Below are 25,137 nucleotides of genomic sequence, written 5' to 3'. Positions count from 1 at the left end.
ATTTTGTGATGGAAACAGACTTTGCATTTGCTACCGATGGCTGAATCCTCTGGGAGGATTTTATGATCAGTGTTTTACATGGTCTGGTGTAAACTCATTCACTCACTCATTCATTCACTCATTCAATACCCATTGGCTTGTCCTTCAGCAGTAGATTATAAAGATCTCTCCTTGATTTAGAGGTGTTAGTTTGACTAGGGACTTGGGATTGCTAGTTGGTTCACCAGCCAAGGTTCAGAGGTGAAGGCTAGTCCGTTGGGCCACAGGTGCTGGTGGTGCAGCTGATCTCTCCAGGCTCTCCTGTGCCTCCCATGCTCTGCTTGGTGACCACGAGACTCTGCAGGCCACACATTTCCTTTCTGGCTGGCTTTTCGTTAGGTGGTCCCACCAACAGTAAGCACACGACAGACAGGAACTAGGGAAGGAAGAAGGGATTTGCTCCTCTGGTTAGCTTCTCATCCCTGACAGTGATGGCACAGCCTGTATGACTTCATCATGCAACTCAGAGGTCAGAGCACTGTCAGCTGGTGCCCCCACTTTGGAGGTTTGAACCAGGCTCTGAGGGGTCCCGCCAAGGTCCCAGGGCACAGGTGCCAGCAGAGCAGCATCCACGCCTCAGGTCTGACTCCCAGCTCCACAGGCTGCACCTACCAGCTTCTCTCTTCTAACCATCCCTTGCCTTCGTTTCCCATCCCTAAGGACGGTCACTGCTTCCTGTGCTCATCATCTCTGTGAGGTCTCAGCATCCCCCTTTTGCTCGGTCACCTCTTCGCTATCTGGTTAAGCAATTGTTTTTATCAAATCTCTGTCAATTGGTGTGGGTTTGGTCCCCCGATACAACAGGCAGCCGGAATTGTAGCTCCTGCACACAGGGAATGAGACCCAGGTGCGTGTCCAGCAACCCCAGGCTCGGGTGACATTCACTAACCCCATCAGCCTGACATAGGAACTTTTCCATGTGATGATTATCAGATTGTGTGGTTCACTCACATGGGGATGGGAAGGTTATGGGAAAATGAGTATTTACCTCCTCCTGGTCACGAAGGCCTATCATTGCTCCCTTGCTCCTTCATTCTTCTGTTCCTGGGCCTCTTCAAGGCATCCTATTTATTCCTCTGTTTTCTGCTTGATTCCTGGTTGCACTCTCTCTCTAGTCCATCTAGAAGCCATTGTCATCATTTCAGTCACCCTCTCACCAGGACCTTCTACTCACTTACCCTTTTGTCCTCCTGCCGTGCCACACAGAAGAACCTAAGCCCGTGCCGTTCCATCGGTCTCCTCCCAGTCCCTAGCTAGTGAGTGCCAGGAGGGAATTCACAGCCCCTGAGTGCCCGGTGGCAGCTGGGCCCTAAGTGATGCCTGGAGGACATCCTCCGTCTTCATTTCCTCTTGGGCTATTTTATATTCTAATCTCTGTTACTCTGCTGCATGCTGACCATACCCTGCTATCTATTGACCCTCTCACTGGGAGGGAGGCCTCTCCTATCTTTTCTCACACCAGGCTGAATATGGAGCAAGCCCAAGGTCTCTTTCCACCTCCACACCTGCCAGCAGCTTTTCTTACCTGACTTGAAAACATTTTCCTCTTCGTGAGAGGCGAAATCTTCCACTATTCCTTATTTCTTATCACTTTCTATACTTTTTCTTTCCTCCTCCCTCCACCCCCAAATATAATATAGGTCTCTTAAATGCAATGAATGACTTCAACTGGGGCCTGATGCCTGCTTGCTAGCCCTCATCTGTGGTTTTCTGACACCGCTCTTTTTAAAGAGAATTTTATGTCTGAGTTTGTTTTTTCTGAAACTGGTTTTGAGGAAGAGAGGAACGAAAGGTCTGGCTATTTCTAATGCTTTTACTGGAGTTTGGTGTTTCTTTTGTATTTTCTAATAACCAAATTGCCTTGTTGGCACTGTGTAAGGAGGGAGTGTGTGTGTGTGTGTGTGTGTGTGTGTGGTGAAAGGTAGGAAGGAGTGAAGATGAAAAAGTCCCACCTTCCCATGTGCAAGGTGCTTTTGTGTGATAGAAATTAATGAGTGGCTATGAGATTTATTTCCTGAGCTGTGGCGTGTTTACATTGCACAAGACTTGTGGAAGATCCCTGTTTATTTGCAATTAGTGTAGATTATCTTGAGCTACAGGGGCCCTGGTTGCTTTCCTGAGGAAAGCTTTAGGAAGTATAAAATGCTGTCTTAGTGGGCTCACTTCCAGGCATGTTTTGCATTTTCAGTGGATTGCTCTCTATCTCTTTTTAAATCCTCATCCATAGAGTGAGGATCTTTTTTCCATTGATTTTTAGAGAGTAGAAAGGAGAGGGGAGAGGGAGAGAAACATCCACATGAGAGAGACACATCGAGTGGTTGCCTCCTGCTCGCACCCTGACTGGGGCTGGGGGTTGAACCTGCGACTGAGGTACGTGCCCTTGACCAGGAATTGAACCCATGACCCTTTGGCCTGTGGGCTGAAGCTCTAACCACTGAGAAACCGGCCAGGGTGACTGCTCTCATTTTTGGCAGGGTTTGCTGTGGTGGCAAATGCTTCAGCAAGGGTTTTCCATCTGGGGAGGACTTTCCATCCAGGGATGTTCTTGGCCACCAGATTCTAGTTTCCTGCTAAAGAAGTGATGCATGTTGGCTTGGACTAGGGGGCAGGGATTCAATAGCAGCAAATTGCTTTCTGAAGTCAGCCAGTTACCTTTATGCCCTTGAACATGGAGCTCTTTGGACCTGCAGGCCCAGTAGGCTATTGCTTTGGTGATATGACCCGGAGGGTAGGGACAGTTTGCGCTGTGGTGTGAGCACAGCAATGAACAGCAGTGGTGGTAAAAAGCCTGAGCATCCTGCCTGTCCCCCTGATTGGCCCTATGCATCCCACACGGAACCAGGGACCACTGGAGACTGACAAGGGCTGACCTCCAGAGCCCAGGGTCCTACAGCGTCTCTCCCACCAGGGCTGCTCTGTGGGGACAGTGCCCAGGCCTAGCACATGCTGCACATGGGTCACTCTTTATAATGAACAGTGATACAAACACTAACCTAGCATCATGACAAAGTCTGATCTCTAATCTCATATTCTCTTATGAAGGGACAATACATAATTGGGAATATATCATCTCTAAGTAACAAAAGGAAAATAAAAATAGAACAAGAATTAGCCTCTAGTAAGTGAACTGAGCTTGTCTACAACATCTAACAAGACAAAACAGCAACTGTACAATAGATGAGTGGATAAAAAAGAAGCTGTGGTACATACATACAATGAAATAGTACTCTGCCATAAAAAAGAATGAGATCTGATGAGAGAATGGATGGACCTAGAGGGTATTACGCTAAGTAAAATAAGTCAAAGACAAATACCATATGATTTCACTTATATGTGGAATCTAAAGAACAAAATAAATGAATAGACAAAATAGAAACAGACACACAGATACAGAGAGCAGACTGATGGATGCCAGAGGGGAGGACCGTTGAGGGGCTAGGTAAAAAAGGAGAAGGGATTAAGTACAGATTGGTAGTTACAAAACAGTCATGCGGATATGAAGTACATCATAGGGGATATAGTCAACAATATTGTAATAACTACATATGGTGCCAGGTGGGTACTGGGAATATCGGGGAAACACTTGTAAAGTATATGATTGTCTAGCTGCTGTGCTGTATAACTGAAACTAATACAAAATAATGGTGAATGCAAACTGTACTTAAAAATAAAATTTAAAAAAATTTAATAAAAAGAACAGCGTCTGCAAGTTGACTTTTAAAAATGAGCCTGGTGAGGACACCAGCACAGGAGTTACAGATTTCCAGAGCATCCTAAGCATTTGTCATCTAGAAACAAACAGATCGCCAAGCAGCAACTGAGATCTCTTCACTTTGAAAATGCTTTAATAAGTGTCAACCACACTGTTTTGCAAAATGTAAAGGTACTATACAAATTCTTAATACAAAAAGAATAAATTAAAAGCAGATTTCTTTTTAATTCTGCAACTTTGTCTACAACATACATCTTTTTCATTGATTACAGTTGAACAGAATCCAGTAAAATCGTTTTACATGCTCTACAGTCAGTTTCAGGAGCAACCTAATCCTTTTCTCCCCCATTATTAAACTAGAGTCCATTTTACACAACTTGTAATAAACTATTGACATTGTGTATGAAAAACTTTACACCTAGTTAACTAAGCAGTAACTGGTCATCTGATAGCACCTGGATCGGGTTTGCTATGTTTAGAACTAAACTAATACTGAATGAAAACAAATTGGAATTTTAACTTCTCCAACAGTCACCTCCATATAATAAAATAAAAAATTCACCTGGCTAGCAACAGTCTGATATAGGTGTTTTCACCAGTCTTCTGGCTAAACAGGTAGTTTCTTATACATGTCCACAGTATCCAATGGGGCTTTATATCAGACCAGGCTTTATGGTCCATCTTTTGTTTTAAAGAAATAGGGATCTATAAAGAGCTTGCAAGTGCTTGTGTACAGTAACTCCATTGTTTCCCACCACATTGATCATTCATTAATCATGTCAGTCTCAAAGGACTAATACTTTATGTACACTTCGTAGTAACTGAACGCAGCTAAACAGTAAAACCTGTTTTACTTAATCTCTGTCTTTACTACCAGACTATTGTGATGTTGGTCTGAATTACAATCCCTCTCCTGCTCCATTTCTTTCTGCCCCCAGAATCCAGAACCCAGGTGTTTAGAAAGAATTTTCATCTCTCATTCCCTGTAACCCAACTGGGCTAAAAGCTTGACCCGACTGACTTCAGACTTGATGCTCCATTACTGTACATGTTATAGACCCTTGTCACCTTTTCTATTTCCCTTTTGACTGAATGCTCCTGTTGTACATAGTCCAGTTTGATTATTCATGAATCAGTTTTGGGAGAAAAAAATGGCCTGATGTATAATGTTTCCAAGTGGGGAGGGGAAAAAATCTATCTGCTCTTTGTAGCTTTGACCATCAGAATAAGGGCAACGAAAATATACACCCCCCCCCCCATCAATCCCCAGAATCATTTCAACATTATAACCAGTTTTATGTATCCTACAGGGTTTACCCCTAAAGTGTTCTGTGAATAGTAATCCCTTCCGCTAGCTGCTATCACCAACCTAGCCGTGCACAGGGCCTCGCAGACCAGGCCCTGAATCATCCGGATGGCCCAGCGGCTGTGAATCCACATGCTTTGCCCACTGCAGCAGAGGGTGCACCAGGTTATTTTGTTTCATGTCCATCCATACCCTCCTGGTCTGGTGGAGTCTATTGTTATTCTTGGATTACATATACATAAAGAACAAAGATTTTTCTTTTTTGCTAAAGCCAACTTCAGTCCTGTTCTCCCACAAAACTACTCCCACCCTGGCTCCTGTCTCTGGCTGCCCCAATGCCTTTCCGGTAAGTCATTACAAGTGAGGAAAAAATATCCCCCCGCCCCCCCCCCCACTTGTGCCAATAAGCACAGCATACCACCTCTGTGGAGACCGTGTTTGTGCCATTTTGAATACCCAACTAAGAGTGTGCACTTGTTATTATTATAAAAGTAGTTTTGAGGCCTTTGAAGATTGATGGCTTTCCAGTTGTGTTTTAAGCATAGCTCAAAGCACATGTAAACGTGCAGCTCCCACACCGTTTTTTGCTCTTCTTTCTTCTTTTGGTACCTGCAGACAAATGTGCTACATCAGGTGGCTGACGCTGTTGTAGGCATGTGGGCCCCCTGGGAGCTGATATTTTTATCAACCCTGCTCTGCCTTAGTAGACACATGAGTAAAATCTTTCTACCTAAGGACATAGTTGGGTTTTTGAATAAGAGACACATTGGTAACTGAAGTTGGAGCTGAGCTCTTTGTCACACAAGTGCTAACAAACATAAAATGAGCCACAACAGCTAACCACTTGAATGAACTGCAATGTGCTTTTCCCTTGGTTTCCCGTAAAAAATATAATGAAACACCTTGTGCAAAACAAAACAAAACAAAACAAAAAAAACAGGATCATTTTACTGGTTGTTTTAATGAGAGAGAACCTCTTTTGGCATCATCACCTTATGTTTCCTACAAATCCCAAAAGGAAAGCAGCTGTGTCCTGGGCTTGGGCACCGACCAGGGCTGATAGCACACTCCGCTGCTCCCCACAGGTCTGTCCTCAGCGTCCAGACTCACGGAGATCTGACTTTCGCATCACATCACTGAGTTTTCCAGGCTCTCCCGAGAGAGAAGGTGGACGTTAGGGAGAGGCATAAAGAGGGGAAACAGTTTACAAATGGTTGACTTGGACTTGGGTGTTGTAGCAGTTTAGAATTTGAAAGAGATTTTGTTACACAAAGAATGTCTTCCTCTTGGCCCCTCTCATTTTTTGTGTTTTAATTTTTTAAATCTTTGGCAGCATAGAACTGATTGTGATCCTCTGATACATCTCTGATGTGTTGAGCGTCCTGTTTCATTCCTCCCCGCTCCCCCAAGAGCCACTGCCCAAGGAATATTTCAGGTGTTCAGAACCTTCCCACCAGGCGGCCTGTTCCTGAAGTGCCTGGCTGGTGCCTCCTGGCGGCAGGCTGGCCACAGCTTAGCAGACTTTCTGGGCCACCGGCAGTATCTCCTTCCCTGTCCTCTGTAACACTTGTCCACAGGAATTCGAGGCCAGCCAGCTTCCCTGATGGTTCCTGGCCTGGGGGCTGTCATGGCAGGGGGAAGCCATCAAGGTACCATTAAGGACAGGTGCCTGGCTCTCTGTAGGCAAGAGAGCCAGGGGACACACAGTGGGACCGGAACCTTCCATAATGTCTCCTCAGTCAGGTTTTTGAGTTGTGAGGGGATGCGGAGACAGGAGGAAAAAGTGCTGAGGGCCAAAGCTGGTGCAGGGTGACGGTGTGTCTGGGTAAGGCAAATGAGAGGCAGTGAGGTGATCTCAGAATGGCGTTGAGGCGGTCAGATTGAGGCCGGCTGGTTCACACGAGGGTCCCCGGCTTGGCTTTCTCCTGGCCGTACCACTGGACGTCAGCTAGTTCTGGATACAGGGGGGAATCCAGGAAACAGCTGTCACTGTAGCTCCTGCAGGGAATCCAAAGAGAGCAGACGGTGAGTGGGGAGTGGCGTTTACCAGCCTGCCTTCACAAGCGCATGCTGATTTTGTAGGGTTTCATACTGAGCAGTAGTCTGCCCTGTCCACAAGGAGCTAGGCCTGACGCAGTGCTGAGTAGACATAAAGGGGACCTAACACTCGACATCTGTGGAGGAGGATAGTGGAGCTAACGCTTACTCAAGCAGTTGGCCTGCATGCTGGAGTCACCCGGGAAATCTCAAAAACCTCAGTTCTTGGCTTCACCCCAGAGGTGCTGGTTTAATTGGTCTGCGGTGCACTGGGTGTGCTAGGTATGGGGGCTCTCAGAGACCCCACGTGACCCCCTGTGCAGCAAGGCGAGACCCCCTGCGGCTGGGTTTCTCAGGTTTCCTTTCCCACGGAACAGCTGTGTTGGGTAGTCCTCCCTGGGCCCCAAGGGCTAACCAGGTTTTATTGTCCTAGGAGAGCATTTAAAATATTAGATTTCCCCATAGTGAAACTGGAGTCATATTTTAAACTGAGTTTTTAAAAATGTTTAGCCATGCCTACTATTTTAAATAACATGTTTTGTGATTAGAAAAAAGGTATATTGAAAATATCTAGGAAAGTATATAGAAAACAAGAGACTTTTAAAGGCTTTCAGGTAGGCAGCACTATGTAGGTTGAGTAGAATGAATTTTCACATATCAAGAAGCGATCACAGAGCTACGTCTACGTATGTTGAAGCCGGTAATCACCACTGGGGATCATGTTCAGGAAAAAGGGCCCCTCTCTAGTGACCCTAAACTAGCTCTTTCAGGGTAAGATAAAGGTCAGACATCATCTGGGTGAAGGTGGGAATGAGCTCGAGTTTGCCCGTAGGCCCTGCCTTCTGGGCCACAGTCCCAGATGTTGGCGTGGCTAACCTGGTGCTCTGTCCTACAGCTGTGATGTAGCCTGGAGTGTCTTCTGTGCTCATTTTTGTGTTTTTTGCTTTTACTCATAGTGTGATTTCATTTGTGCTGAATCCTGAAGGGATGAAGCCTCTAGGCCTTTGACCACAGCCTTCAGTTTTGGAAAGAATGTTCCTGTGAAGGACATTGGGCTGTGACTGTGAGTTAGTAGGTCTGTGTCTTGTTAAGGCTGGATTTTCAAGTTTGACCTCCCAGGAGCATATGCCAGTGAGGGAGTTGGAAGATCTCTTTAGAAACACCATCGGACTTTCCATAAATGTTAGAAGATTCTCTCCTCTGCTGCTGATCTCCCCATACCTAGTGCTAGGGTTAGGGTTGGGATGGGTGACAGGAAGAGCCCCCAATCCAATGTGGTTCAAAGAAAAGCAAGTTTAAAGAGCATCTTAAACATGGCCTCAAGAACCAGTTTATGATTGAGAATGATCAGTCATCGCCACTTTTCTGTTTGATTTGCTGACTTCTTTAGGAACAAATAGATGAAGACATTCTGGATTTTGTAAATGTTTCTCATCTATCTTTTAAAAAAAACCATGAAAGCTGGGAAATCCCAAGGCATCTATAAGCGTGCTGTGGGTATACTGTCTTAATGAGAGTCTTGTGCCAGGAACCCCGGTTAATGCTGTTTAAATGTGGCTTCAGAAGCAAAGTAAGAAAGTCTCTTAATTAGGTCCTAGCCATGGATATCTTAACTAAAGAAATGAAGCATTTGCATGGTCCATGCCTGACTCCATTACAGCCTCCCTGCAAAATTCCTCTTTGCCCTGACAAAACAGACTTGTGCCATTGTGCCTGCGAATTGAGAAAATTCTTGTGGCAAAAGGTGGTTGGACCCCATAGTGGACATTGGCTGTTCCTTGGGGTGAGGGAGGAGGCTGGCGCCCTGGTGGAGTCCCTCTGTACCTTTATGTGGTCCTGGTGGCGCTCTCCAGCAGGTGTCACCCCATACCCTCACCCTAGGGTGGGTAAGTGACTCAGGTGGCCCAATGAAGAGTCCTCCAGCCACAGTCACTGGTTCACAGGTTGAAAGCTGCAAGGCCAAGCAGCTTTCACACCATGAAGATGTCAGTTTCCTCCTAAGAATGCAGTTACAGGAGCAGGAAGTGGACATGGAGATGGAAAGAGAACTAGCAAGTCCTGGCTCCTCCTCTGCCCCGAGTCATGAGCCATACCTCACTAGTTTATCAAAGAAGAGTTGGATCCAAGCCATGTTTCTGGAAGTTGTAATAAATTAAGGTTAAAACTTTTCATTAATATTTGTGGAGAAGACACTTAAGATTTTTTATTTGCCTAAATTCCAAATAGCCATCCCCATCTTTTTTTTCCCTTCTGATAAGAATTTCTTCCCTTAAGTTTACATTTAAAAGAAATAGCCCAGATGAGAACTTCTGGAGAAGACCAAGTAGAACATTTATATCTCAAAGGCACTGGAAAAACTGTTTTCTGAATCCACATCTTTTACAGTATCTGTCAGCCTTCTGAGATGAATAGGGGAGGTTTGGGGATTGGTAACAAGGATAGGTGGGCTCTGAATTGCTTTGAGTGCTGCATTTCTACTCTTGTAAAGACTAGATTTGGAAGGCAAGTACAGTTTTTGATTCCTCAAGAATTGGGTGTAACTTAAATGAATAAAGCCAAAAGGTCTAAAAAATTTACTCAGTTGAATTTTGGTGTGTTTTTTTTAACAGTCTGATGGGAGTGGTGGAACCCAAAGGAGGTATCTCACAGCTTCAAGGACGAGAAACACAGGCTCTGGTCCAGTGAACCTTTTGAGTTCTCTTTTACCCCATTTGCGAGGGCCATGGGTAAGTTCCTCTGGGTCCTGAGTTCAGCTCTCTTTGCGTTGAGTTATCAGTCTAATTGGCTTCCCAGTACAGGCCTAATGGGTTAGTCTGGACTGACAAGAAGCTCTAACAGAGCACCAATCACTAGCCCTTGCTTAGTCCGCAGTTCACACTGGTTCAGGCTGCAGTTTTACTTTGGGAGCTGCTGCTGGTGCACACCCAAGGCTTTCTCTTGGCCAGTCCGCAGTACCATCTCTCTGGCTACTGGCGGTTTCTGTCAATGTGCACGTGGGGTAAAGGAGTAATAGTCCTATGGTTAATGGGAATCTCAGAAGCCAAAGCCGCAAAACTGATGGGCACAAGTTGAGCACTTAAAGCTGTTAGAGGGCTTCCCAACTAACTCCAAGACTCATACGAGGATACGGTGGTCATGGAACAGGCTAGACTGACACTGGATCACCTGCCAACTTCGTGTTCAGGCATTGAGGTCTTAATTTGGCTCTGAGAGACCAATGCTTAACTAAAGAAATGGAATCTTTAAGATTCTGCCAGAAACCTTATTTTTGGCCATCTGTTTTTTCTATAAACTAGTGACTTTTGTATTATCATAATTGTCTCAAGACCAAAATTTAAAAATTAAAATTTCTGTTGTATGTTTATGTATATATATTGCAAATAGGTAATGTTTTTCTATTTCTGGGTAGCATTACCAAAATTAGTTTGTAAATAAGCTCTATTTAACTGGCTTAAAGGAAAATAAGCACTTATCAAATTAAGTATTCTAAATGCTCAGAAATATAGAAACTTAACCCAGATGTTTTTCAAAGTTTATGTAATCTAGGATAAATATTTAGTAAATAAAAGCTAGTTTAAGTGTGTTGGTTCAATTAAAATAGGTATGTATTCAGAGCTACCAGCTGTACTATAATGCAGAAATACAACTTATATCCTGGTCAAATAAGTTTGGTTATCTCTGTTACACAATTTGTCAGCAAGGAAAATAACATGATTTGGTTCACTGTTTAATATCTTGAGAAATTTTCTTGATTAATCTAAACACAATTGTTAAAAACAAGTGAACAAACATGACCACGAGCTGGTCATGGTCTGTATGTTTCTCACTGGGTAGAAGCTTTTCCCAGTTGCTTTTTTTTGTAGCAAAGAAATTACTTGAAAACATCATCCCTCCCTGGGGAGCCCCTACTGCTTTGCACAGTGACCTGAGAACTCATTTTCCCGGCCAGGCAATCCAAGAACTCTGGGGAGCCCCTTCTCTGCTCCACAGAGGCTGCATTGCCCATATCGCCCTCAGTCTTCAGGACTAGCAAAAAGGCTGAATGTGGCATCATTAAAACCCAATTATGAAAATGTTGTGAGCCTTGGGAATTCCCTGGACCAAGGTGCTGTCACTGTTCTAGAGAATCTAAGGGTCCTTCCTTAATTTTTGAAAAACATAAGCTTGCTCCCTGTGAAATAGTAACCTGCAGACCCAGACAGCTGCCTCATTCCCCATACCCTGACCATCACATTGCCCAATGTGATCTATTAAAATATCGCTAGCTCCCGATTTTCTGTTTCCAATAACATCGCTCAAAAGTTAAAGAAGCCTATGCTGAACAAGAATGCAGCCTGGCCTCTGATTCCTCTCATGACCTACTTCCTAGAGCAGCAGTCGCCAACCTTTCGGAACTCACAGACCACTGGGTGGTGACCGCTGTCCTAGAGAATATGTCTACTGAAAAAGACATAAACTTAAAGGACTTCTCTTCCTTTGTTGGAAAGACCTTTCCTGGTACTGCTCACCAGTTCCTGTGCAGCTAAACGTGAAGGCATCTGTCCCTATTTAAGAGTCACAGGACCGCCGAAACCGGTTTGGCTCAGTGGATAGAGCGTCGGCCTGCGGACTGAAGGGTCCCGGGTTCGATTCAGGTCAAGGGCATGTACCTGGGTTGCGGGCACATCCCCAGTGGGGGGTGTGCAGGAGGCAGCTGATCGATGTTTCTCTCTCATCGATGTTTCTAGCTCTCTATCTCTCTCCCTTCCTCTCTATAAAAAATCAATAAAATATATTTAAAAAAAAAAAAGAGTCACAGGACCTGAATGGACCAGCAAAGTCAGTGATGATCTCAAACTCAAGATCTCCATGCAGCCAGCAGCAGACAACACTGGATGTAGACAGCTATCCCAAACATGGACCAGGCCAGCAGAACTTAAAGCTTACTTCCAACACTGTTTTCCTCTACAAAAGTCACGAGGGGAGAAATTAATCAGACTATTCTACTTTTCTGTTTTTTCTACCATTTTCCCTTGATCTTGTCCATATATAAAATGCCCTTGCCTGTATCTCCCAGGTGATTGCCAAGCATGGTAACTTTCTAGGCTGCTGGATTTGCCACCTAAAACTTCCTATCTCCCATGGTGGTAGAGACCCTGGTCATTCCTGTAACCAGTTTATTTTCTATCCCTAATGCCACCATAACCAATACCCTAATTCCCTTCCTGTCAGCTGCACAGTATGCTTTTGCAGCCAGGCTCCCAGTGCCTTTCTTTTCCTTTTTCTGATTATAACTGTACTTTCTCAGTTAGACACAAGTACCCATGAAACCGTAACACACTTGCAACCCCCAAGTTCTTGTGATTATCTATCTATATCACATCTGCTCCAATGATGACAAAATCTTACCAGCAGCATCCACCTTTGCAAGGAATTTAGAACAATTTTTTTATTTCAGGCTAGGAGATTTATTTCCCAGATGCATCAAAACCCTAACCTATTCCTGCCTTGAATGTGCAAATGCAACAAACCATGCAGATGAATCATTAACAATGCCATTTTAGCAGGAGTGGGTTTGTGTCTAGTAGGGATTTATTTTTGTCTGTGGTGGTTTTGCTCCTTGGGCCTATGAATGCCTGTGCGTAGATGGCTGGCACATAACTGGCAAATGTCTCTTACTTAGGGTATGTATTGCACTCCTAACTGTCTACAACCAAACTGAGACACTTCGCTAGTCAACTCTCCTGAATTATCATCAAGTTATATAGGACTTACCAGGAGGCATTCAGCATTTACTTCTTTTGGCAGATCCCTACTTGCCTGGTTAGAAGCAAGTACAAATGAGGCTATGATCAGAAACCCTTTAAACCCATGGGAACATTGCTGACTCTACCAACAAAGGCCTTAGCCGCCCAACAAAAATTCCAAGACTCTCTAACTAAAGTTATCCTTGACAATTGGACAGCCTTAAGTACCTCTTAACTGAACAAGGACACATATGTAGTCAACACCATTGTACTTGGATCAATACTTCTGAGAAACCTGAGGTCAAGCTCAACCTGATTTATCTTGGAATTTTGACTTATTCATCTGGTTACCAATAGGATTTGGCTCATGGGTTACAATTTGGTCTCTCTATCCTATTTGTCATTTTATTTTGTATTTTAATTTTTGAAGTATTCAGTTGTTGTCTATCTAATCTTTGTAAAAAGTAGAAAACTTGATAGATTTGTCCAGTGTTTCAAACTGATATCTAACACCTATACCCTAGACAAAATCTCTCTGCCTTGACCTCCACTTTGATCCACTATGAGAAGTTGCTCAAATGTGGTCTTTTAGTTGTTACCAACCCTGAAAGCTTCTCTCACCCTGAGGAAGATGTCTAGTCATGGCATGGTAAAGGAAAATAAACAAAATGGATGAAGTCCATGCAGAAGAAACACCTAGCAATATATGAGTGATCAATACCCCCTAATAGGGACTTAATCAAAAAGTGGAAATGTAGACCCAAACTAAAATGGAGTCACTTATGTTATGGAAAAAAATGAAGATAGTCAACACAGGCTCATACAGGAAACTTAATCTAATCTTAGAGGAATTTATAGCCCTTCTCAAATCAGCAGAAGACACCAGCCAATCTCCAACCACCAAATCTATTCATGCCCATGTCTGGTCTTCCTTGTTACCCTGACTCAGCTACCCTGGCCCAAATTTACAGTTTGGTTGTTGACATTTCTTGTTGTCCCAATGAGGCTACTGAAATCCACTTGCCATTTCCCTCTTCTATGGTACTACACACCTGGGGCTGATCCTCTTCTGCACCGAGGGACATGTTCTCCATCTAACAATGTCTTTGATCAAGAAAAAGGTACAAGAGGAAGAAAGAAAGCAACACCTAAGTAATATGTTCATCAGTGATACTTTCTGCAAAATATCTTGATCAAGAGGGGAAATGTGAGAGCATTTCTATCTAAAATGGAACTGGAGGATAGGAAATGGACAATGTCACACATGTGCCTTCAGAAAAACAGGACTTAAGAGCTGAGAGACCAATTTCCTGTAAATGCCTGATGAACAGATGACAGAAACTTATCTCCCAACAACTGAATATCCACCAAGAATCTCTAACCTGGAGCCAGTAAACTTCTGTTTAGACTCTGGCTGGACTCCACCTTGCCCATAAATACAGCCTGCCCCAAACCCTCAATGGACTCACCTGTAGCTGAATATATCATGCATTTCCAGAATTGCAATTCCTTTGCTATTCCTGAATAAACACAATTTCTGATCATTTGAGCTTGCCTCAATTTGCCTCCTTATATAGAATGACAGCCATTACGGGCAGTGTTACAATTAGACTAGAGCATTCATTTAAAATGTGTACTTGAAAGCCAGGGCTCCCAAATAAAACAGAATGGGGTGCCTATTTTAACTGGCATGCTAAAACCTCCAAGAGGTGCCAAGATTCCAAAATAACTTCATTTACTGATTCACTGCAAAAGGCTAATAAAAAATTAAACACACAGTGGCACCTACAACAAAAGACTATAGGACTGACATGATTCCTACTACTCCCCTCCATCCTCCTTTACCTGAGTCCTCTCAGTCCTCTCTCTGAACCGCCTTCCCACTATAAAGAGACTGCAAGACCTGAACAAAAGTCTGCCAAGTCAGTGGCCTTACAGATGCCCCTATACAGGCCACTCCCAAGGTTGAAGAGGCTCTTAGGGATTTTCCAATAAACTGCTACCAGTTATTCCCTTAAAACAGCTGAGGAAAAACTAAAATTAAATCAGTGGAAAACCTTGCCAAATTCCTGGTAGATACCAAGGTTACATTCTCTTCTTTAAACCCCACTTGCTCTGGAACCTGCAGAGTGGGTCCTGGGAAAACTGGCAGTAGCTGGTGAAGGATGAGAATCCTTCCTAGAGTTGGCTTTCCTGCATCTCTGTCTATAATGCCAGGTCTATCAGTCAACATGGTTCGTGCCACACTGAAACATTTACTGTGAGGGAGAATGTTCTTCTAGAAATTATGAAATGTAATTATAAGTTTTCCAATACACAGAATGCTAGTATAGCAAACAGTTCACAATTTCTTACTTCTTAGTGTTCACCAGGAATTAAGGATTCTAAGGGTTAGAATTCTAATCAGTGCACCCTAGAAATTGTATGACATTCCTAGAAATCTTATATATCCTGGTATTATGAGTCATAATTCCACTTATTATCTTAAGATGTTGTATATCACAGAAATAACCAAATTTCCCTGTCAATTCCATTACAATGAGCTCTCGTCAGATCTTTAGCAATGGGCGTACCAGGAACTCTTGACCACTGGCACCGTGGGCAAATCAGGCGGTGCCGAATCATGGGTGCATACTTCACACCTGAAGAAGGCTCCACCTGACTTCTGGTCCTGTGCAAAAGCTGGAGACCTCACCATCAAACTGACTAGGAAAAAGGTAGCCAACATCAGAGTAGACTACTTCCCCCCTCCCAAGATGTCAGATAAAGAATGTTTCTTTCCATTCCTCCTTCCACCTCTGACCATTTTTTCCTGCTTCTTACACATGAGGGTCTTCATGACTCTTTTGTCTACTTGTATCTTGCTCAGGCCTGGAAAGCTATTGTTCATGTATCTCAGACCACTGCAAAAGTTGGTAATTTAGCCTCCAAACAACTGCTGGATTTGCCGCGATGCTAGTAATTCTATAGTTCTGCCCATCCCAAACTTCTCCCTGATTTTCAATGCATCAGTTTCTCTGGGGAAAATTTAGCCTTCTCTATTGTGTCAGAGTCCCTAGCCCTGGGGATCCATTTCTTTCTTTCTGGTTAACAACTCCAGATCCCAGGAGCTTTGTATCCAAAGAAAGGGACATAAGGCAAGGGCGTCAGACTAAATAAAACACCTTTGCAGTCTACAGACCCTTAAATTTTACTGGTCTGCATGGTTGTCACCTTTTAAAGTCCTGACCCACAGACTATGCTATGACCAACACCACTTGCTGTACCTGGATTGATACTTTGGGGAAGTTGAGACAAGCCAGTTGGCTTAAAGTGACTCCTTCAACAGGGCCTTTCTTGACCTACTTGATTTTGATTGGTTTGGGTCTTGGGGACCATGGGTCCAAAGTGCACTCCCGACATTGGGAATTATCCTGTTTATAATAATCATAGTAGTTCCCCCTGGTGTGTGTTCTCTCAAAAGCTTTAATGCATAGTCACAGCCACTAACCATCAAGCAAATGATCCCCCTAAGAACAGAATGTCAGAAAAGAAAGAAAGAGAAGGACCACCTGAAAGCATGTGAACCTGATGTCGTGACCAGCGAATGCCATAGAGAGACTGGGCAAAAAATCGAGAGATCTCCAGACTGGAAGCTAATGCCTCAAATTTTGATCACATCTCTCAGCTAGGCTGCAAGTCCAATCAAAGGGGGGAAATTAATAAAAACAAGACAGTGGCCCCAAATGGAATTGCTTACCACCAAACTGAGACTTAACTACAGTTTGGGCTTTCCCATAAGTGCAACCTGAAGCCTGTCAATCAGGAATGGCCTGGTCAGCACTAGTGAGGTAACCCGCCTGACAGATCCCTACCATCCCCAAAGGAAAATGATTCTACAATACCCGACCTGCCTTTTCACCTCATGCCGCTGCCTTGTTCCTGCTGCCTTCTGCCTATAAAAGTCTTCCATCTGGTACAGCTCCTCAGAGCTCCTTTCTTTTTTGCCCCATCACCATCTATCCCCTCATACCCTCTTCCACCTCCACTCCTGATTACCAAACTGTTATCCCTCCCTGTCCATGAGTTCTTTCTTTTTTTTTTTTTGCTCAATCCCCCTAGTTCCCCTCACTAGAGCTGTCTGCCTGCTGTCTATCTATGAGTTTGTTTCTACTTTGCTTGTTAGTTCAGTTTGTTCATTAGATTCCACACATCTCCTTTCTATCTGCTAGGTTGAATGCTATCTGATTCATGAACCAGTAAGTAAAGCAAATAAGTCTTTTAAATTTGCTCAGTCAAATTTTGTTTCACACCATCTTCCTCTTAAAGGCTAAGCCCCTGTTTCCTAATCCCTCATCTTCCAACTCAGGGGACTCACAGTAAAAACTGTTCTGTGTCTCTCTCCTAATTTGCTCAGGATCTTGTCCTGCCCTATTCTTCAGGCTAAAGTCCAGCTCTTTCTCTACAGCAAACAAGACTCTCTGCTGTTTCCCAAACACCCTGCTTGTTTCTGCATCTGTGTTTTTGCCCTTGGAAAAGCCTCTAGGCCTCCACCTAAAGTCTCAGATCACTTTATACATAAATGCTGCATGTTTCTTACTCCCCTTGTATAGAAAATCCTGATAGGTTTTCAAACTGTTGATTTGAACTTGAACTCTTAGAACTCTGGTCTCTAGCATGGTTCCTAGAATATAGAGATGGTTCAATTTTTTTCAATGAATAAATTTATCCACTTCTGAATAGTATCCTCATCTTTTTTGTTAACCCTTGAAATGCTACTTAATTTCAATGTCTCATCTCCGAGTTAGATTCTGCTGGCCCAAGGACAGGACCCAGACCAGGTGCTACTGTTTTGATGCCCACTGTAGCAGTACATTTGATTCGCCCAAGGATCTTGTTTAAAATGCAGATTCAAATTGTAGGCCCAGGAGTTTAGCTTTCTAACCAGCTCCAAGATGATGGAGATGCTGTTCTATGGACCACATTTGGGAAAGCGGAACACTACAGCATTCGGTAGACTACGCACTGCCGCTTAAGAATGCTGGGAGGATCGCATAGGAGATTTTCCGATGCTTCTGCTAACGAAGTCTGCCCTTTGTGCTTTGAAGCTTAAATTGCATGATGCTGTTCTTTCCATGGACAGAGGCTACTAAACCAGTACAAGGGTCTACAAGAATCTGCATGTACATAGAGCCTGGGAAGGTCTAAAACACACTCTGGGGTCTTTTCTGGGAAGTCACATAAGAACACCTAACATCTGATATAAAAATATACATATAAACATATAGTTCCACATGTATCTAGAAATCAACATAAAACAATGGCTTCCACACCATGCAGATGTTTCCTTCTGGGGATTATGATATGGGCAAGGGCAACACATATGCAACACATCTGAGATCACACACTCCAAAGCAGTGAAGGGGGAAAGGGCTGTAAGAACAAAACATTCCCTTACAATACCTCTACTCATCAGTACTTTGGTGAGTTGGAGACTCAGACCCGTCCATAATGGGCGAGTGTTCTGTTGCTTCTCTGAACAAAGGAAAGCAGAGGAGGAAGAGAAGAGAGGTCATGTTAAAGAGAGGAACCGACACAGACATGATTTGTAGCTCATTGATACATTGGAAAGAATGGTTGACTACACGCCCAGTGTTAGTGACAAATAAGTCACACAGAACTTTCAACCCCCATGAGCGAGTCAAAAGACCTCTCTATAGTTTTGGTAGGAAGGCAGGCTTTGGCACTTTTTACCCATTTCTCATTTTCTTGTCACATCACAGAAAATAGTTATTAATGATAATTCAACTCAATCTGATGAAAGCGTTTACTTCAAGAACCAAAATACCTTTTTGTTTCCAATTTGTCTTGAGTCCTCACTAGCTATGTGCAGTGAAACCCAGGAAATGAGAAACTGAATAGAGCTAGATAAAGAGACCCTTTACTTTTTTAACCAGCTCATTGTGTGTGCATCTGAGGGGTGCTTATAAATTTCAGAGCTGCTGTCACTTAAATAAATACATTTGGGTCAGGTAAAATTGGATATGATGGAGAAAATCTGGGGATCCAGAGAAAGAGCCTGGAATCTGAAATTCCTTATTTAGGTGAGATGATTTACCAGTGGAGGTACCATAGATACAGAAGATGTCATTTTTTTATGAATTAATCTTGGAGAGACTCCAGGGTCCTAGGCCTAGCAGCTGCCAGACCACACAAGCTAGAGCTGGAGTGTGGATGGTGAATAAGGGAGTGTTTTCATGATCTGTAATAGTGACAGAGGGGAAGGTGCTGCTCCAAAGACGGACCAAGAAGTGGGAGTGGATACAAGAAATTTGAGTGGGCATCAGAATCCCTGCTGGAGGCTTTGTTAAAACATAGACTTCCAGACCCCCCTCCCACCCCCCCACCCCCCCCCGCACATTTTTTGACTCAGTAGGCCATGGGTGGGCCTGAGAACCCGCACTTCTAACAAGATCCCAGGCGACAGTCATGCTGCTGGTCTGGGGACTGCACTTTAAGGACCACTGGCCTAATGGAAAGAGACAGGGCTTATGGCTCACAGAGCACAGGGCTGGAGTGTCAGCTCCAACCAGCCATTGTGACTTTGGGCAAAGCACTTATTTTCTCTTAGCCTCATCTATAAAACGAAAAGATGTGATGCTTCCCGAGTGAGGCTGCAGTGAGAATTATATGAGTTCATATATGTTAGAAGACGCTTCCAACCTTTGAGTACAAAGCAAGCACTTAATAAACATTAGCTCTCCTACCTTCTGTTAAATGCTAAGGACCCATAAAGCCTGGTTTTAAATTACTACAGATAAATTTGCAGGAACAAAAATGGCTGCCAAGCATGAGAGTCAGAAATGTGGTCAGTGTAGCCGATTCTGGTCCTGTTGTTTCCTGATGATTCAACTCACAGACAGCTGTCAGATTTTCCCAGACACCCCCACCGATGCTCTAGGAAATGAGAAACTGAATAGAGCTAGATAAAGAGACCCTTTACTTTTTTAACCAACAGACATTGATAGTATATAACATCCATTTAGCGGTGATGTCTTAGGAGCAACAGAAGAGGCAGGAACTGTGAGCATAGCAATCTATGTGTACCCCTCAGACTCTGCAGCAGATCAGAACATATCCCCGAGATTATGATGTCGGTCTATGCTGGAAGCTATAAGGAGAGCTGAATTTTGGGTTATTTTGCTATGTGCCACTTCTTAAAGGTCTCAAGGTACCTGATGCCCTTTGTGTGTTGATTAAGTGGTTGGCCAGGACAGAGATGGGATCTGAGCCTCCTGTCTTTTTCTTAAGATGCATCCTGATACCAAGACAGTGAGCATCCTGAGAAGCAGGTAAAACATGGGACCAGAGGCAGCCTAGGGTGCTCACACCGGTCTCTTTCTCCCCTTCCTCCTTGGTGCCTGGCATTCTGAAGTTGTCCTGGTATAACCGGAACTTAAGTCACATGCTCTCTGGAATTCTGACCAAAGCAGTGCAGTTGGACTTGTGACATTCCCCACATTCCTGGGGCCATGGGCCAGCTTTACAAGGGAGTAGAGATAATTCCCCATCTAAAGGACAGCGATGGAAAGGAGAGGGGTAGAAGGAACAGCAGTTCATGGGCCTTCTCTGGAAAGGAAGCAGGTTCCTAGTAATGAAGAACACTCATCATTATTTTCCTTAAAAACCCTCTGTTACTAGATTCTCATATTCACTACACTTTTCCTGATGAGGAAGGCTGAGGATCATTCTAGAACCTGGAAGAGGAGGATGAAAGGTCTGATAGGAACTCACCCAGTCTGCCAGGTTAGGATGTGGTGGGGACTGCTTGGGGGCGTTGCTCCAATTTCACTCGATGGCGTCGAGCTTCTCTGGCTTTGAGGTAAGGCAGCTGTATGCAGGTGGTGCAGAAAAGACGCGTCAGACACCAGTCAAGTGAAGGAGCTTCCTTCCAGAGATGCTGGATGTGACCCCTTGCAGGGTCACAGTGGGCAAATAGCCACCCCCTACACCATTCATCTCCTCCAAACCATGCAGCAGCTTCATCCTCAGTTAAGTTGACCTGGGATCCTAGGTCCCCGCTTTGCCACTGGAAAGTGGCCACAGGAATGGCGGCAGCCTCCACAGTGGCAAAGAACCTGACAGCCCACAGACCTTTGAGCGAGTCCTGAGCAGGGCTGGTGCAGAAGGGCCTATTTCTCTGGACATAGGAAGCAACACCTCAGGGCATTTGTAGATGTGGCCTCAGTGTCAAAACTGTGCCTTTGTCTTGAACAGAGAACTTCCAGAAAGGTTCTCAGAGCTTGCTGCCTGCCATTTCAGGCTTATAATCTACCCCTTTGGACACTTCAAAGGGTGCTGGGCCTATAATAGCTCATTCAAATCTGACTACTAGGAGTTTATTGACATGGACAGAGTTTTTCCAGTTGGTAAAATTTAGTAAGAAGTAAATTCTCCTTAAATGCATCCATTGCTTTCTTGGGAATGGAATATTTTTCATCAGGAAACCTCAGATATACTTCTTAACATTTCAGTCTAAAACATGTTCCAAAAGATTTTACCTAATCTCTCTAAATAAAGCACGTCTACTAGACAAGTGCTAACGCTTTGATGGAACATAAGCCCTCCCGGCCCTCTTCGGAGCTGCTGCTTCCAGTAGGGCAACAGGCTCAGCATGTCCATTCATTCACTCTCACGGTGCTCCGGGAAGCCGATGGCAGACTTCACTGGGCTTGTTTTACAGGTGGAGGAATATGGAGATGGTTCTGGGGTTTTGAAGTCCATGGTTCTCTCATGATTGCCTGAAGCATTTTTATTATTATCTCTGGAACTTGTCATTTGACTGATGCACCATAATAAATGAGCCAACGGGGATATGAGGACAGAACCAAGGAGCCCTGTGGCCGGGCACACCTGGGAAGCCGGCAGGTCCTTCCTCTTTGCCCTGCTCTCTCTAGGCCCCCAGAATCTCCTTCAGCTCCCCAAAGATGACCTCCTATTTTCTGTCTTTAGAATCACCCCTTCCCCCTAATCTTCACCCTCTTTCTAGGCACAAGCCCAGACTTGCAGTCCCTTCCATGTGCTATTGATTCTCATTTCATTCTACTTTTAAAATCATTTTTATTATATGTCAACATCCTCCCCCTTTCTTTTCCTACAGGCAGCATCTTGCCACTGCACGAGTTCCCCTCTCCTTATGAATGCCATGAGCATGGAAATGATTTGGTCCACGCTAGGCCCAGAGCCCTGCCAGCACCGGTACTGGTACTGAACAAGTGTTGTTATGATTGCCAGGATTCTCTCAGAGAGGGTGTGTGACTTCTTAAGGGAAAGCATGGTTTCTTCCCTTTGTTATTTAATTCCTCCTGCTCTGAGTACAAAGATAAGGTAACCCTTAATTTGATTATGAAACTCTGAAAGCTCTTTACAAAAATGACTGTGGTTATATCCTAACTCTATTGAAATGGGAGTGCAAGGAGCAGCTATCCATGTGTTCACAGTGAAGTCCAGTCATGGGTCACAGTGAAGTCAGGTGCCGCACTCCAGGCTCCATCAGCCTGCCCCACCGGGGGACACACCTGCCGAGTTTCAAGGCTCCCACAAGCCAAGGCCCTAAGCAAGCCACGCTCTGCAAGGTGCCACCCAGGTCTCTACCTTACCAGTGTCTTAGGTAAACCCCAAGACACCTAACTTCTTTGATTTCTGTCCTCACCAGGAGAAGTGGCTGGAGGGATGGTTTGATGCCTACTGAGGAAGCTGAAGTAGGAGTTGGCCCAATCCACTGGAGAGGGTCTGATGTGCTGTCCCACCCCCTCCGAAGTCTGTCACTCTTGGCAAAACCAGGCCCAGTATGGGAGGGGTAAAGGGGTGATTGAAAAACCTCAAGTCTCATACATCTCACAGCTAGGTTTCTGGAATCAACCATCTCTCATTCCTCACCGCAGACTCTAAGAAATTCTGGAAGCCCTTGAAAAGAGTCAACAATTTGCTCATTCAGGGCCAACCCCATTCTGTCCCCATTCTCACCTGACGTGGCCTTGCACATCTGGGGCATCCTGGTGACTCTGCTGTGGGCCAGGAAGGTGCTCTGGGAGGAGGTGCTGTACTGGGAGCCACTGTCAGAGGAGGTGGAGCTGGTGTGCGACAGGCGGCTGTGCTCCTTGTGCGAGGCGGTGGAGCGCTGGTACCACTGGCGCAACTCATCGGACACTGCGGTGCGCCCCGTGCCCTTGTCATGGGCACACTCTCGGCCCAGCGAGGGAGTCCCCAGGATCTGCGAGCGTGATGGCGTCAGGCGGCCGGCGTCGCCCTCCTCACTGGCCCTCCAGCTCTCCCGGAACAGGCCGCCCGCTGTGTAGGAATTGGAGGTCTTGAACTGCGCCTTGACACTGTAGTGGCCCTCCTGGTCGCTCTCCAGGCTGCGCACAACCACGGGTGTGGCGCCCCCCTCAATGTACAGCGGGTACTCCTTGATGCGGTACTGCGAGCTGGGTTGGCTCTGGCTGTGCAGGTAGACACCAGGTGCGTTCCCGCCGCCCCCCCTTGCGGCCAGGTTGGGCATGCTGCCCGAGTTCGCTGTGCCCAGCGAGCCCGCCGCCCGCTGTCTCTGCCGCTGCCTGGCACGCGCCTTGGAGGGCGAGTCCTCCGCCAGGGTGGAGTAGTTGGCGTTCATCTGCGCTGGGTAGTAGTGCTCCGAGCTTGAGTGGCTGGTGCAGGATGAGCAGTCGTCCATGGGGTCTGAGCCATTGCTGCTACGAGTCCTCGGGGTGTAGAAGTCGGGGCTCCCTGTGTCATTCTCAGAGCCCAGGAGCTTGCCCTGGGACTCCAGGCTGGAGCTGCGGTGCCGAAAGTGCAGGGCGAGGCTGTGCAGGCGCGTGGGGCTGAGGTCCACGGACCTGCAGGGAGACGATGGGTGGTGGGTCTGCGAGCCCAGTGGAGGGTTGGGGGCTCTGCAACCTGGGACTCAGGAGAGAGGCTCCAGCAGCTGGGAAACTGAGCTGGGCTGCCCTGGGAATCCAGGTGCTTCCCATGGTTCTCAGGTGAAAAGGAGGCGGGAGAGCAAGGCTGACCCCTGGAGTCAAGCCTGGCCTCTGCTGGGATTTTGATTCCCAGTGGGAGGTAAGACCGAAGACAGCGCCCACATAAGGGTTCCCTCTGAAAAAAGTGTGCCAACAACCAGGGCTTTTTTTTTTTTTTAAGTGGAAAGGAATTCTATAGATACAAAGAGAACCAAAGAAAATGCCTATTCCAGTATTATGTTAAACCAAATGAAATGCCCATTTTTGCAGGTCAAAACAGGCCCTATGGAGACATTTCATACGGTTCAACCAAATATAATGAAACCCACATACACAGATTTCCATTTCTATGAAGACTCTGAAAGGCAAGGTTTGTGGAATATGGAAAATGACTGATGCAAAAACATACCATGCCACCATTCTGTTTATAACGCATTCTGCTTATCGAAATCCATCCTACAAATATCCATCAATATGGCAGACAATGCTAGAGCCACATGAGAAGTTCAGGGTGGCCCTGTTGGCCAATTACACGAAGATATGAATTCAGTTCTGACTGTCACCCAGGGGAGAATGAGAAGTTCCCATCATGTGGCCCCCCTCGTCCCACACCATTCCATCACTCTCTTCCAGCCATACTGGCCTCCTGGGAACATGCCGAGTTCAGCCCTGTGTGCAGGGCTTTAATCTGCTGTTCTCTACGGTATCCTCAGAGCTTGCTCCCCCGTCCCCCATCCATTCAGGTCTCTGCTCAAAATTCACCTTGTGAGAGAAAGCTTCTCCATGCTTCTAGTTCACTCTAGCCCCTTGCTTGGCTCATTTTTCCTCTTAGTGCTATCACCACTTGACAGATATTTATTATGACATCTAACTGAAATGTAAGTCTGATGAGAGCAAGGGTGTGGTCTGCTTTTTTCACTGCTCTGTCCCCTAGAATCATACCTGCTACACGGAGGCACTTTATAAATACGTGGTGCATGAGCAAATAAAGGCATGAATAAAATGAAGGAGAAAATCTTGCCTGGAGTGCTCTACCTGCTATAAAATGGTTTACCATTTATGGGCGCTCACACCTTCTGTCCTTTGAGGTATGATCCCTACAGACTCAGTTTTTGATAAAATGGAATGGTGGCTTTGGTTTTGCTTCTTTTTAGAAAATGAAGGCCTGATTCATTGGAGCCTCCCTTTTGCCCATTCCTTTTGTTCTCTAATGAATTTATACCTTGAGGCATTAAAAAGTCCGGGATAAATTAGGCCCCAGTAGAAAGCAACAGGAGGACTTTCCAGTAAAGATCACCTCATCAGGGCAAGGTGGTGTGG

General features: G+C 45.2%; 1 protein-coding gene across 3 annotated transcripts in view; it reads right to left on the bottom strand.

Moving 5' to 3' along the window:
* Positions 1-5,999: 5,999 nt before the first annotated feature.
* FRMD4A (FERM domain containing 4A) overlaps positions 6,000-25,137 on the bottom strand; it is a 605,434-nt gene continuing 586,296 nt past the window's right edge. For all 3 annotated transcript variants that reach the window (XM_081096657.1, XM_081096658.1, XM_081096659.1), the window contains 3 exons: positions 22,826-23,694; positions 20,594-20,690; positions 6,000-7,055 (listed from right to left, as the gene is read on the bottom strand). In XM_081096657.1, the coding sequence (XP_080952783.1) occupies positions 6,953-7,055; positions 20,594-20,690; positions 22,826-23,694 (1,069 nt within the window). In that variant the 3' untranslated portion in view covers positions 6,000-6,952. The remainder of the gene's footprint in view (positions 7,056-20,593; positions 20,691-22,825; positions 23,695-25,137) is intronic.

The sequence above is a fragment of the Myotis nattereri genome (assembly GCF_964212035.1).
Source record: "Myotis nattereri genome assembly, chromosome: 1".
NCBI classification, from domain to species: domain Eukaryota; kingdom Metazoa; phylum Chordata; class Mammalia; order Chiroptera; family Vespertilionidae; genus Myotis; species Myotis nattereri.
The sequence above is the reverse complement of the archived record's forward strand: the minus strand, read 5'-3'. Positions and strand labels throughout refer to the sequence as shown.